The sequence below is a fragment of the Orycteropus afer genome, unplaced genomic scaffold (assembly GCF_000298275.1).
Source record: "Orycteropus afer afer isolate SDZICR_OR568_19922 unplaced genomic scaffold, OryAfe1.0 scaffold00466, whole genome shotgun sequence".
Taxonomy (NCBI): Eukaryota; Metazoa; Chordata; class Mammalia; order Tubulidentata; family Orycteropodidae; genus Orycteropus; species Orycteropus afer.
The window spans coordinates 1,530,966-1,544,200 of record NW_006922053.1 but is presented as its reverse complement, the minus strand read 5'-3'; the positions used below and the strand labels follow the sequence as shown (position 1 = coordinate 1,544,200).

At 59.1% G+C, this 13,235-nt stretch overlaps 1 protein-coding gene across 1 annotated transcript; it reads left to right on the top strand.

The window, feature by feature from the left end:
- The first annotated feature begins 1,596 nt into the window (after window positions 1–1,596).
- Window positions 1,597–6,480, top strand: MBD3 (methyl-CpG binding domain protein 3). Its single transcript, XM_007954611.2, has 5 exons — window positions 1,597–1,755; window positions 2,771–2,908; window positions 4,585–4,675; window positions 5,090–5,267; window positions 6,282–6,480. The coding sequence occupies exons 1-5, from the start codon at window positions 1,654–1,656 to the stop codon at window positions 6,478–6,480; spliced, it is 708 nt and encodes a 235-aa protein (XP_007952802.2). The 5' UTR covers window positions 1,597–1,653.
- The last annotated feature ends 6,755 nt before the right edge of the window (window positions 6,481–13,235 follow it).

The window sequence follows — 13,235 nt, the reverse complement described above, 5'->3', positions numbered from 1 at the left end:
TTTACGGAAATAGACTGCCAGGTCTTGTTTCTGCAGAGTGGTTGGTGGGCTTGAACCTCCAACCTTCTGGTTAGCAGTCAAGTGCCTTAGGCGCTGTGCCACCAGGAGCTCTGGTGGTATCGTGGTTAAGGCATTTGGCTGCTGACCAGAAGGTGCAACCAGCACCGCCATCTAATTCCAGAGCATTCTCATCACCCCCAAAGGAAACCCTGAACCAGTTAGTACTCTCCTCCCTGCCCCCAGCCCTGGCACCCACTAAACCACTTTGTGCCTCGTGTTCATTTTAAAGACAACAGCAGTGCAGGGGGCACTGGAGGTGCAGGACAGTCTAGGTTCCCACGGCCACTCCCATGCCTGTGGTGGAATTTGAAGGCTAAGTCCATCATGGGCTTCTTCCTGCTGCCCTGGGCACATGGGCTGTGGCTGAACGCTGGGCAGCACAGAGCACGAGGAGCAGAGCGGGTCTTCTGGGAGACGCGTGTCGTGGTCTCAGCACCCGTGCCTGCTGTGGGCTGGCTGCCCTCGAGCCCAGCCCCCCGGCGGCAGGTGCCCAGAGCCGAGCCCCCAACCCGCACCGCTCCTGCTGTCCTCACCCAGCCTGCGGGCGCCAGTGCACTCGGCACGCTGCAGGGCTTTGTGGCACACTCATGGAGCTGTGGAAGCAATTAAGGAGCCCTCGCCACAGCCAGTGGGAACGCTGCCGTCATCCCAGAGGGAAACCCGCACCCGTTAGCTGTCACTCCCTTCCCCCAGCTCACAGCCCCTGGCAGCCACGAAGCCCGTTTCTGCCTGTGGAGTATAGTGGGGTCGCGTGATGTCTGTCCTTGGGGTGGCCTCTCTCCGTGTGGCTCGGCCATGCAGCGTGTCAGAGCTTCACGCTTCATGGCTCAGTCCTGTCCTGTTGTGGGGGTGGCCCCAGTGAGTTCGTCCGTCACCTGTGGACACTTTCCCTGTGCCCACCTTTTGACTGTTGAGAGTAGAACATCGTGTACAGGTTTCTGTGTGGGCGTGTGCATTCGTTTTTCTCGGGCGTATACCTCGGAGCAAAATTGCTTGGTCACGTGGGGGCCGTTTTCCCGGGTGTCTGCACCACCTTACATTCTCAGCTGTGATCATGACGGTGGTGATACCTAGCACGGCCTCACTTGATACAGCGACCCTGTGCCTTGGCGGTGTGACTTCCTAGCAAGGACACTGCCTGTGCTCATCCCCGTGGTGAGCAGGAGTGGGGGCTTCAAGCCCAGTCCCCATTTCCAAGTTTTCTACTGGCTCACACCAAGGAGCTGTTTCTTGGGGTTTGATAGACCCTCCCCGACATGGTACCCATGAGGAAGAGGCCACTCTCGGTGTGTCTCTTGCGCACTCTCCTTGGAGTCTGTTCTCAGACTGGTCTGATCCTGTCCCCATAATGTTCGGGAGCAGGAAGCTGCAAGGGCCAGGCCCATCCTGTGGGCAGATGCCCTCATCCTTCACTGAGCAGCTGTGTCTGCCCTATGCCTGACCTTGCCCTCCCTGGCTGTCCTGGGGAGGGCGGCCCAAGCGGAGGGTGAAATGGTGGTGCCGGCCAGGCGCTGACCCCCAGCCCCCGTCCGCAGCCCCAGCGGGAAGAAGTTCCGCAGCAAGCCCCAGCTGGCGCGTTACCTGGGCGGCTCCATGGACCTGAGCACCTTCGACTTCCGCACGGGCCGGACGCTGATGAGCAAGGTGAACAAGAGCCGGCAGCGGACGCGCTACGACTCCTCCAGCCAGGTCAAGGTGAGCCTCTTTCGGCTCACTGGGTGTGGGCACTGCAAGGGGTGGCCGGGACACGAGCCGGGGCTGCTCCCTCCATCTCTGCATGCTGTTGCTCCTTTGTATGTGTGTCCTAAGACACTTGACTGCTAACTGGAAGGCTGGCGGTTCAAACCCACCAGCCAGTCCTCGGAAGGAAGGTTGGGCAATCTACTTCCATAGTGATACCGCCTCGGAAACCCAAGGAGGGCTCGCTGTAAGTCGGATCGGACTCCCCGGCAAGGAGTTTAGTTTTTTTGTTTTTATTTGTGTGTGTGCGCGCGCATGTGACACTCGTGTTTTTGTAAGCTATTGGAAGTGCACATGCATTTGCAGCAGTTGTGTGACGGTCCACAGGGGCGCGCTGCCTGCAGCGGCTTCATCCAGTACTGGCTGGGCCAGGCAGTGAGGGTGGACAGCAGCTTGGGGTGTGGCCTCAGCCCCAGGAATGGAGATTTGTCACTCGCAAATAAAGGAGGCAATGAGGCCTGGATGGCCAGCTGCAGGGAGGAGGCAGGTGTGTGTGTCAGAGCTGACACCCCATTCAGGGCCAGGAGAGGGCAAGATGTCAGCCTGCAGAACCATGGGTGCCTGATGGGGTGCTGGGAACAGGAACCCAGCAGTGGGGATGATGGTCCCTCGGCTGACTGTGGACAACAGAGGTGGGCGGGCCTCGGGGCTGTGGCAGGGATGCCGTACAGTCTGTGTTTAGAAGCAAGGAGATATGATTGGTCCAGAGGGAAGTATCAGTGCCAATAGGGCCCACCCCACAGGTGCTAGGTGAAGAGGAATAGGTGGGTGGACGGAGCTAGGGGCCACACAAAGTAGAATGGGGCTCACTGGCTCAGGACCCTGGGAGATGGGGGCTCTGGTGTCCAGAAGAGGGTAGAGGTAACCGTTACGTTGGCTGTTGTCGGGCGCCCAGCCTGGCGAGACCGGCGGGGCAGTGGGCAGGCCAGAGAGCCCTCAGGGTGGACGAGCCAGCACATTGTCTCTTCAGGGCAAGCCCGACCTGAACACAGCGCTCCCCGTGCGGCAGACAGCGTCCATCTTCAAGCAGCCAGTGACCAAGATCACCAACCACCCAAGCAACAAGGTGAAGAGTGACCCCCAGAAGGCTGTGGACCAGCCCCGGCAGGTGAGCCCCACTGCCTCAAGGACTGCCCGGCCCCTTGCCATCTGACTTGTCTGAGGGTCTCACCACAAGGACACTCTTGGTAGAAGCCAGTGTGAGTGGCCTGGGGCTTGGAGCACTCCTCTGAGCTCACGCCACGTGTTCTTGAGCCACTTGCCATGGCGAACGCGAAGTCTGGCGGCTGCAGCCCCGCGGCTGGCCCAGGCCCTGATTCCCCCGCATGGACCCCCAGCTCCTGCGGGAGGTGTTGGGGAAAGCTTCATGAGGAGCTTTTGGGAAGTTAGGAACCATGAGTGGTTTCTGCATTTACACGTGAGCTTGGTGGCAGGGGCTGTTGTGGGCAGTGGTGAGGGCTCTGCTATAACCACGGGGCATGGAGCCCGAGGGACCCCAGTCTGTGGTCATGGGAGGGCGTTGGCCAGAGACAGCTGGCTTTTGGACCATGAACGCCTAAGCCCAGAGTTGTCCTGACAGGACTTTGGTTGTTGGGGATTGAAGTACGTTCCCCTCATAGGTGGTGTGGCTTCTCGCCTGTACCTGGGGGTGTGCTCCCACCTGGAACGGGCTTCTCTTTGTTAACAAGTCCCTGGCTGTGTAGGCTGGATCCTAGACCTGATGGATGTTGAGTTGGAAGGAGCTGGTCCGGCAGAGAGCAGCAGCACTGGTGGGGGGCAGGTGCCACGTGGAGATGGCCAAGGCACCGAGAACACTGGTACTGGAGGGGCAGAGACAGGCACTGTCCCCAGAGCTGGTCCCGAGTTCACACTTCAGCCTTCAGAACTGTGAGGGAGTACGGTTCTTTTGTGGCCCGACTCAGCCATAGACTGTACGGCCCCTCCCCTGCCCTGCTGGTCCCCCTCACTCCGCTCTCCTTGGGGACGGTCGGAGAGAGATTGTCAGGAAGCAGCTTGCTAGTTGGGATGCCAAAAGGTCTCCATGTGTAGACTGGGCACACCCCAGAGCACCCCATGTGTGGGCTGGGAGGGGCAGCAGGGGGTGAGAGCGCCCCAGTGCAGGCTGGGAGTGGCAGTGGGGGTCAGCACCCCAGTGCATGCTGAGAAGGGCAGTGGGGGTCAGAACCCCCCAGTGCAGGCTGGGAGGGTGGGCTGGGTCTTCTGGAGCAGGAGCAGGGCCCTTGGGAGCCAGCTGAGCAGCACGGTTCCAGGGGAGAAAGTCTACACATCGTGACGTTCAGGTTTTCTGTAACCGATGTCATCATGTTCCCAAGGAACTCGGTGTCTGTTGACACTGTGTGCAAACCTTGTGTGTTTGCATGTGGCTTCGAGCACCTGCCACATGAGCCAGGGTGACCGTGGGCAGGCTCTCATCACTGCGAATGCCTGCTGGGTTGTTGGGGAGACGTGGGTGCTGGATGGTTCCGGCTGCAGTGCCCCGCATGAGTCCTGTCGTTGCAGCTCCTGCCTGGGGTGTCCCACTAAGTGAGGGCCGAGGGGCTAGCAGGGCAGACAGATGGGCTGGAAGCACGCACTGCTGGTGCCTCAGTCCCATGGTACCCCTCACGGTGGTTGTGATGGCTGTAGGCGGCCATCCCTGCCCATGAAGGTGCTTGTGCTCAGGGGTATCCCCAGGTGTGGAGGTCAGGCCGAGGGGGCCCTCGAGGCCACCTGGGGTGGCCAGCCCTCCAGGCTGACCACAGTGTGGTTGTGGTTTGGCGGCAGCTTTTCTGGGAGAAGAAGCTGAGCGGCCTGAATGCCTTTGACATCGCTGAGGAACTGGTGAAGACCATGGAGCTCCCGAAGGGCCTGCAAGGTGACCCGGCCCCGTGGGCACAGGGAGGCATCAGCGTCCCGGGCGGCGGGGAAACTGGGGGGGGCGAGGACCCACAGCCAGGGTGTACTTGGGGCATTGAATGGCGGTCTGCCTCCAGAGCCTACACTTGGGCCCTGACCCCCCACTCACAGGGGAGTCTGTAGCCCACACAGCAGCCTGCCTTAGGGGTCTCAGGCAAGAACGAGTTCCAACAAAGACCTGTGGGGTGTTTGATTTTGCTCCGCATCGTCTCTGCGAACACAGAACTCGTCTTGTTCTGTTACAAAAAAGTGAGCCCACACATCTGCAAGAGGGTGGGGAAACGAAACCCGAGACTCAGGAAAGCCGGACAAGCACCCCTTTCCAGCGCGTCCCCTCAGGGGTTCGTGCTGAGCCGGGGCTGTCTGCTGGCAGGCGTGGGGCCCGGCTGCACCGACGAGACCCTGCTGTCAGCTATCGCCAGCGCCCTGCACACGAGCACGATGCCCATCACAGGGCAGCTGTCCGCCGCCGTGGAGAAGAACCCAGGAGTGTGGCTCAACACGACCCAGCCCCTGTGCAAGGCCTTCATGGTGACCGACGAGGACATCAGGTAGTGCACCCGCGCCCGGGCTTGTGGGCAGACGTGTCCCTGAGTGCGGGCGACGCTCCTGTTCCCCGAGGCGGCCTCTGCTGCTGGAGCTTCTGGGGTGTTGGCCTGGGCCTAGTAGGGCCGCACAGATACTGCTGCTCCTAGCCCTGAGCGCAGCCCAGGCCTCTTGGTGCAGGGGTGAGGTGGGACGCCCTTCTGGGTGCTGTAGGAGACCAGGTGTCTGCTGGAGGACGAGCCAGGCATCCTTGAAGGGGCCGTGGTTGGAGATCGTCTGGGGAGACGTCCCCTGCTCTCCACACGCATCAGCCGGAGCAGGCGGAAACACCCCAAGCTCATGTTTCTGTCTTTCCTCTCAACGTCCACCGGGGGTGAACTAGGGAGGAGTCACATGAGGAGTCCGGGGGAAGAGAGAGGCTGAGCATTTTCCGGAACTGGACGTGGATCTTGGGTTCACGTCGTACTGGGAATGCAGGGCGCTAAAGACAAGGAGGGAGCTCTCTGAGCAGAGGGCGCACAGACGGTCCCGTGGGGACGAGTCCGGGGCCGGCGTGCTCTTCAGCGGCGCCTCTGGAAGCCAGGCCACAGCGGGCGTCAACCACCTTGTCCTTAGAATTCTCCGTTTGCACAGCAGAGAGCATAGTACCCTGGGGCCCAGCTCAGCAGGTGGCCTGTGGCCCTCCTCGTTCCCTCTGAGGACAGGGACGTGGTCCTGCATGACAAGGAGCCTCTCCGCCCCTCAGTCAGCCCAGTCTGTGCTCAGATCCCAGTGGGCCCCAGCTGACCTCTCCCGGTTGGTTCTGTTCTGTTCTGTTGGGACGATGTCTGTGAACCCGGCACGCCCCTGCCTCTGCTTGTCTGCACATGGCTGCAGAGCAAGGTGTGACACTCTGGCTGCCCAGAGTTGGTGGCTTGTGGCCTCCATCCTGGCTTCTCCGGGGGACCGCGCTCTGCTCTGTCTACTGGGGCGGAGTGGCTGGCCCCATCTGTCCCACAAGTGCACGCGTGTGTCCCCAGGAAGCAGGAGGAGCTGGTGCAGCAGGTGCGCAAGCGGCTGGAGGAGGCACTGATGGCCGACATGCTGGCCCACGTAGAGGAGCTGGCACGGGACGGCCAGGGGCCCCTGGACAAGCCCGGTGTGGAGGAGGAGGAGGAGGAGGAGGACGATGACGACGAGGAGGAGCCCGACCCAGACCAGGAGATGGAGCACGCCTAGGGCTGGAGCAGGTGCCAGGCTGCTGGGCAGGGCCAGGGATGCTGGGCCCTGGGGTGGGCGGGCAGCCTCCAGAAGCCACCCACCCTGAGCAGTGCCAGCTGCGGTGATGGAGGACTAGGGGCGCCCTCACCCCATTCCCTACTCACCTCCTCACTGCCTGCTCCCTCTTGGTTTCCAGGGGCCCTGCCTGAGAGCTCCCTGCACCCCAGGGCTGCCTGCAGACAGCCCTCAGCCTCCGTGACCAGGCATAGGAGGGCAGTCCCTGCTTGCCCCGGTGTGTCTCCCTGCCTTGGGCTGCATGGGCACAGCCCAGAAGGACACCTGTTCACTGACCCTCCCTGAGGCCTGGGGTCTGGACGCACTGCCGCTCATGCACTGCGGCTCCCCCCGGCCTGGACTTGAGCCAAGTGGCGTAGCAGCATCCACAGAGGCCACCTCCTCAGGAACCAGTGTGACCCTTTCTGGAGGGCCCACTCGAGGCCCTGTCTCCACAAGGCCTGGCCGCTGTGCTGGGCTCCGCACAACCAGAGAGCTGCTGTCGGGATGCTGGGAGTGTGGTGCCTGAGAGGCGTCCCGCTCCAGGCCCCACGAGAGGAGTTTGTACACAGTCAGCCTTCCACATGCGCTGAGTGCAAACGCCGTTCCTTGGCTGGGCACCTCGCCTTCCAGATGGTCTGGAGGAGCCTGGCCACTGTTAGCCACGCAAGGGCTGGCAGAACTGTGGTCTCCCCAATACACAGACATCAAGGACAGGCTGAGGCCAGCTCTGTCCACATGGGCAGAGCGGCCCCTGCTTCTGGACACAGACGGTCCAATCTGCCTCAGCTGGAGGCTGGGCCCCATGGGGAGCTGCACAGCCCTTCCTTGTAGACGTGACTGTGGGCACAGGGCCTGGCAGAGGGTACACAAGCAGGCAGGATTGGGGAGCTGGCTCAGCTATGGCCTCAGGCGCAGCTGGCCTCTGCACCTTTTTCCTCCTGTGATGGGGATAGTGATGCCCACTTTCAGGGCCACGGGCTGGGGCTCTTGGTCAGCGAGGAGGCCCAGGCCGGCACAGCCCTGGCCCTGGAACGTTCACCGTGTGCATCTGTAAACCGAGCTGGGCTCTGGGCACCACACCGTCGGTACCACCTCTGCAGGCTCAAGGTCGTCCCGCGGGCACTGGACAGACAGGCACGGCAGCCAGAGCGGTGGCCCAGTGGGGCATGTCCCTCGGTGGAAGTAGCCTGTCCAGGTGGAGACTGAGACCCGGGCCGTTGCCACACAGATGCCCAAGCCCCTCTTGGGACGGAACCAAGGCCAGCCCTGCCGTCCCTGCTCCTGGCCAGGACTCAGCCCCTGTGCAGCCTCTGCCTGCCCATAGCCACCCGGGCCACAGTGGCCTGTGCACGGGTCCTCACGTGCCTGGGCAGAATTGGTTGCTATGTTGCTGGCCGACAGGCAGAACCACCAGCACTCCCCACCCACGGGGGACAAGTGGTATTGTGTGAGGGTCTCTAGCCCCCTGCCCCTACCCAGGGCACTGGCCCGGCTTGCTGGCTGCTCTTGACTAAACCAATGCAGAGTGCAGCCCCATGGGGGGGCAGGCTGGGGACGGCGCAGTGTCCTCCCTGTGACCTCTGACCCATTGAGGCTGCAAACCAGCTGTGGCTGGGTGACAACGTGACAGCTGTCTAGGGCTGGCCAGGGAATAAACCATCTGTGGTGGTGTGACTCAGTCCTTGTTGAATTGCTAATGTGTCCCCCTGTGAGAAGCAGGACTTGGGGAGGGCCTGGGCCTGGACCCCACTCTGCTCTCCTGTAGAGGGATCTGTGTTCATCTGAACTGGCCACTGCACGGGCAGTGGCTTTACTCGGTAACTGCCTCCCCGGAATTGGCTGCAGTTTCCAGAGGGAAACAGGCTCGGGCAGACTTCACATTTCCATCTGTTCACACAGTTCCTTGTCTCCCCCTCAGGCTGCCCACAAGGGCAGCCACAGTGCCTCTTGCTCTCCGGGGTCCCTGCACCCACATCCCCCTTCCAATGGCCCCACACCCAGCAGTTGAAAGGGATCAGGGCTGCCTTGGCTGTAGATCTCACCGAGGGGACCCCACACAGCACCCCATGTTTCATCCACAGTGAAGGCAAGGCCCTCTGGGGAAGGACCCTGAGTGTCAATGCTGGGCATCCAAGTTGAGGATCTGAGACACACCTCAAGCCATCTCCAGCCCCATGCCTCCACCAAAACGTGCCCACCTGAGCCAGAGGTCTTGAGTGCTGTGTGTTCCTCACAGCCCTACAGGGCTCCTCATAAAGGCTTTTTCTAAATCATGCAGTTTAAAACAAAGTCAAAATATCTCACATCCTTTGGGTGGACACATAGGCCGTGCCACACCCCCACCCAAGTCCTCACCTTGGTGGTGTTTTCTAACAACTATAAGGAGCATGTGTGGCTCTCTTGCTTTATCAACTTTCCAACCTTTTCCAAGACTTTCTGCTCATGACAATGAGCATTTATTTAGACTCTTCCACCCCACCCCCACCAGGTGCCTGGTGGTGCAGAAGAAAGGTCTGGCAATCTGAAAGGTTACAGTCAGGAAGATCCTAGTCCACAGCGCACTGGCTGCTGTGAGCCACAGGCCATTCGATGGCAGGAGGCCGCCCCTCCACCATCTGAGGGGTGCTGTGGGCTTAATAATTGCCTCACCTACACCTCAAATATAAGCAGAAGTAAAGCTGACCCCCAGTGCTCAAGCCCAGCCACCCCCTCGTCACCTCCATGCACACCCCTTCCGCACTCTGGATTGCTCTGAAGCTAGTTTCATCCACAGACGCTTCGAAGTCACTCTCGTAAAGGTCTTTTAACTGAAACAATATTATGGAAGGTTTCAAACATGCACTCGTGCGATGAAGCCCCATACACACTGAGCTGCACTCAGTGCACAGGCCCATCCCCCTCCCTCTTACTGATCCTGAAGTTCCATTATACATCCTAACGTTCCATTATATGTCCTAACATTCCATTACACGTGTGTTTTCAGACAGAGCAGAGCTAACTGCAACATGTACTTGCCACCTAGACCAACGGCTTTCAACCCGTGAATGCTCTTAAGGTCTGGAGCTGTTTCTGCCTGTCAGAACTGGAGGGAGGGGTGATATGCTGTGGGTTTAATTGTGTCCCCCAAAGAGACATGCTGGAGGCCTGACCCCTTACTTGGAAATAATTCACTGCCTCATTTTTCTTCTGTGGAGCAACTGGTAGGTTCAAACCACCAACCTTTTGGTTAGCAGCCCAGTGCCTTAACTACTATTCCACCAGAGCTCCTTTAGGTTCTGTGCAAACTGAATCAAATTAAGGTGAGGTCACACTGGCAGTTGTTGGTGGCTATGAAGTTGATTCCAGATCAAAGAAACACCATGTGACGCAGAACTGCCTCACAGTTTCCTAGGCTGTAATGACGGGAGCAGGTCACCAGGCCTTTCTTCTGCAGGGCTGCTGGGTGGGTCGGAACCAGCAGCCTTTCCGTTAACAGACAAGTACTTAATCACTGCGCCACCAGAGCTCCCTATTTCTGGAGAAGGGTGGGCACTAAATCCAATGCCAGATGCTCTCACAACTAAAGGGGAATTTGGGTGCAGTCACACAGGAATGGTGGCCACGAGAGGAGAGCTGTGTCTGCAAGCAAAGGATCGCCAAGCATCACCCTGGCCTCCAACTATAAGTGGGCACATTGCTGTTGTTTTAAGTCACCCAGTTTGTGGAAGCTAACTAAGAGCTTTCCTGGGAAGCTAGTACGGAGTGCGTGTGTGTATGTGTGTATACGCATGCACATGTGCACACGAGTACGCATGTGTGTACACGCGTGTGTGTGTGCATGCTGCTGGCACTGAGTGGATGGAGACTGAGGATACTGCTCAACACCCTGAAGTGCACAGGAACCCCCCCCACAAAGGATCCAGCCCCCAGATGACAATAGCACAAGGTGGGAAAACCCTGTTTTAGTGTGGACCATTGATATTTTATTCTACTTGTGGTTTCACCCGTGTCTGTTCATCCCTACTGTCATGTTAATTACTGGTGCATTTTCAAACATGTGGCAGACACTGCCTTCTGCCTCCTCAACACTTAAGTGTGTGCCTTACTATGTGTGATGGGTGTTTTAGAGTGAGGAGTCCCCAGGTGGTATCAATGGTGAAGACACTTGGCTGCTAACTGAAAGGTCCCCAGAGGAACCTCGGAAGAGAGGCCTGGTGATCTGCTTCCCCAAAATCAGCCCTGGAGAACCCTGCGGGCCAGTTCTGCCCTGTCACACGCAGGGTCACCACCGTGAGTGAGGTCGACTCCACAGCAAGCAGTGGCAGTGCTAGTTCTAAAATGACTTAAATTCACTGTGGTGCCAGTAGCTATGGAGGCAGAGTGCTTAAATCATTTGGCTGCTAACCAAAAGGTTGGTGTTTCAAACCCTACAGCCACTCTGTCAGAGAAAAATGGGGTAGTCTGCTTCTGTAAAGATTGACAGCCTTGGGAACCCAAGGAGGTAGTTGTACCCTGTCCTATGTGCTCGCTATGAGCTGGAAGCAACTCCATGGCAGTGGGTTGGCAGGGCCATGACCGACAAGTCCTTGGGATCATCAGGCATTCCGCACCCCCATCGTTAGCTGAAAGCAGGACTCTGGAAGCCCTCCCCACTTTCTGCTTTTCACCTGTAAACCATTTGTTACAGATCAGTCTCCTTTTCCAATCAGTGGTGGTCCCCCATCCTCCAAATAATCCTTCAACCCTCCCAAACAGCCAAACCCCTTAGATAGCCCCCCAGCCCCACTATGAGGAACCCCTCCTCCATCTCAGCCACCAACTTCAAGTTTCTCTTCTCCTCACCTTCCCACAGAATTGCCCCCTCCCTTTTTTTCATTTACTCCCTTGCTTTGCTGGAGCACATCCTCAAGTATGCTAAGACTTTGTGAGTCTGAAACAACTTGATTCTTCCTCCCACTTGGTGAGCCTTCAGGGTGACATCTCTCCCTGGGAACCGTGAAAGGTTTGCCCAATGTCTTCAGCTTCCTGGAACACAGCCAGTGTTCTCACTGCTGACCCTTCAAATGAGACCTGGAAACATTTTGGGGTCCCACAACATTATCTCTGAAGCCAGGAGCCATTCCTCTCTTTTCTCTTCCTCTCTCTGCCTTCTGGGAGACTTCCTTGACTCGATTCTTCCAATCTCCTCCGAATTTTCAATTTCAGCAAATTTGTTTAATCCAAGCTTTCTCTTGGTCATTCTCATCCTTCTTCAGCAGGTCCTGTGTATGAGGAAGCTAGACCTTTTGGGGTGTGTCAGCTACCCCAGTGCTGCCAAGTGACTGCAATGGGCTGGGGTGGAGCTTGTCCCTCTGCCTGACCCCATCAGATACTGCCTCTTCCCACAACACACACACAAGAAGAAGGCAGGGAAGGGAAGGACATTCTGGTGGACTAGCGACTGGGTCCAGGATTCTGTCCTGCAGGCATGTGGAGTCTCAGAAGGCCTCTCCAGGGGCTGATGGGGTCAGGGGCACTTTAAGGAATCCACATGTGAACATAGGACCCCACCCAAAGGCATGTCCTAAGCAGGTCACTCACCAGGCCTCGGTTTCCCATCCATGAACACCAAAGACCTGATGTTCTTCTCACCACCTCAAACACCCACCCTCCGGCTGAAAGTCTTGCCCTCCCCCAGCCCACCATGTCCCCCAGAACACCCCTTTCTCAGCCTCTCCTCCTTTGCATCTAGTTCATGATTGAGTCCCCCACTGCCACAGGGACGGAGGTCCTGCGATTTCACCTGGAGGGGCACAGGAAGAGGGGTCAGCATGGGATCCAGCATGTTGGGTGCTCCTGGGGGCTTTCTGGAAGGAGATCTGGGGGCCTGGTCAGGCCAAGTTTCCAATAACAACTATGGCCAGTGGCACTCTATGTGGTGGACCACAGACATGGGGGGGTGACAGTAAATCAAAGAGCAGCCTTTCACCCGGGGGTGGTGGGGCTTGGTGTGCAAATTCTTACAAAGCAGGCCCTAATTCCCAGCTTCTGAGCATGGCAGTGAAGAGAGGACTGGGGCTGCATGTGGCCAGGGGTGAACAAAGGCACTGGAGGGGGCATGGTCCCAGGCAAGGGGCCCACTGCCGCTGTGGAAGGCAGAATGGGTGCAGAGTAAGGGGCGGAGGGGACATCCGATCAGACGCGGCAGCTGGCTAAGGGACTAGACGGGGAGGGGTCCCAGGCAGGGGGGACTGCCATGGGCACAGGAGAAAGGAGCCCTGGGGTCCGCCCAAACAGGGCACCTGGAGGCGGGGCCGCTGGACAGGGTGGGTGTGGAGGTGATTACGCTGGCTGGACCGGTCCTTGAAGGAGTAACCACAGGTGGGCCCCAGGTGCCCTTGAAGCAGGTGGGTCATAAGGTCCCAGAGATCTGGCTGGGGCTCGTTCCCCGGCGCCAGCGGGCTGGGGGTGGGTGGTGTCGGTAACTCTCTCCAGAAGGCTCAAGCGCCGGCCTGGTCCTGCGGAGATGAAGTCTGGGCCCCTCTCTTTCCAGCCGCGCCCCGGCGCAAGACGGGTCCCGGGAGAGGGACTCCAGGCTCTGCGGCAGCGACAAGAGGGTGCAGTCGGGACACGGGAAGGCGCCACAGGGATTGGGAAAACAAGGGGGACCCCAGTACTTGCAGGGTGCGGTGGGCACCACCTACTTGCCCGCCGGGCGGCGGCCGCGTGGACACGTGCGGGCGCGCGGCTCGCCCCAT

Coding starts and splice junctions, on each gene's coding strand:
- MBD3 (XM_007954611.2), top strand. CDS start 1,654: ATGGACCTGAGCACCTTCGACTTCCGCACGGGCCGGACGCTGATGAGC. Junction 2,909..4,584: donor CTGTGGACCAGCCCCGGCAG/GTGAGCCCCACT, acceptor GTTTGGCGGCAG/CTTTTCTGGGAGAAGAAGCT. Junction 4,676..5,089: donor GCTCCCGAAGGGCCTGCAAG/GTGACCCGGCCC, acceptor GTCTGCTGGCAG/GCGTGGGGCCCGGCTGCACC.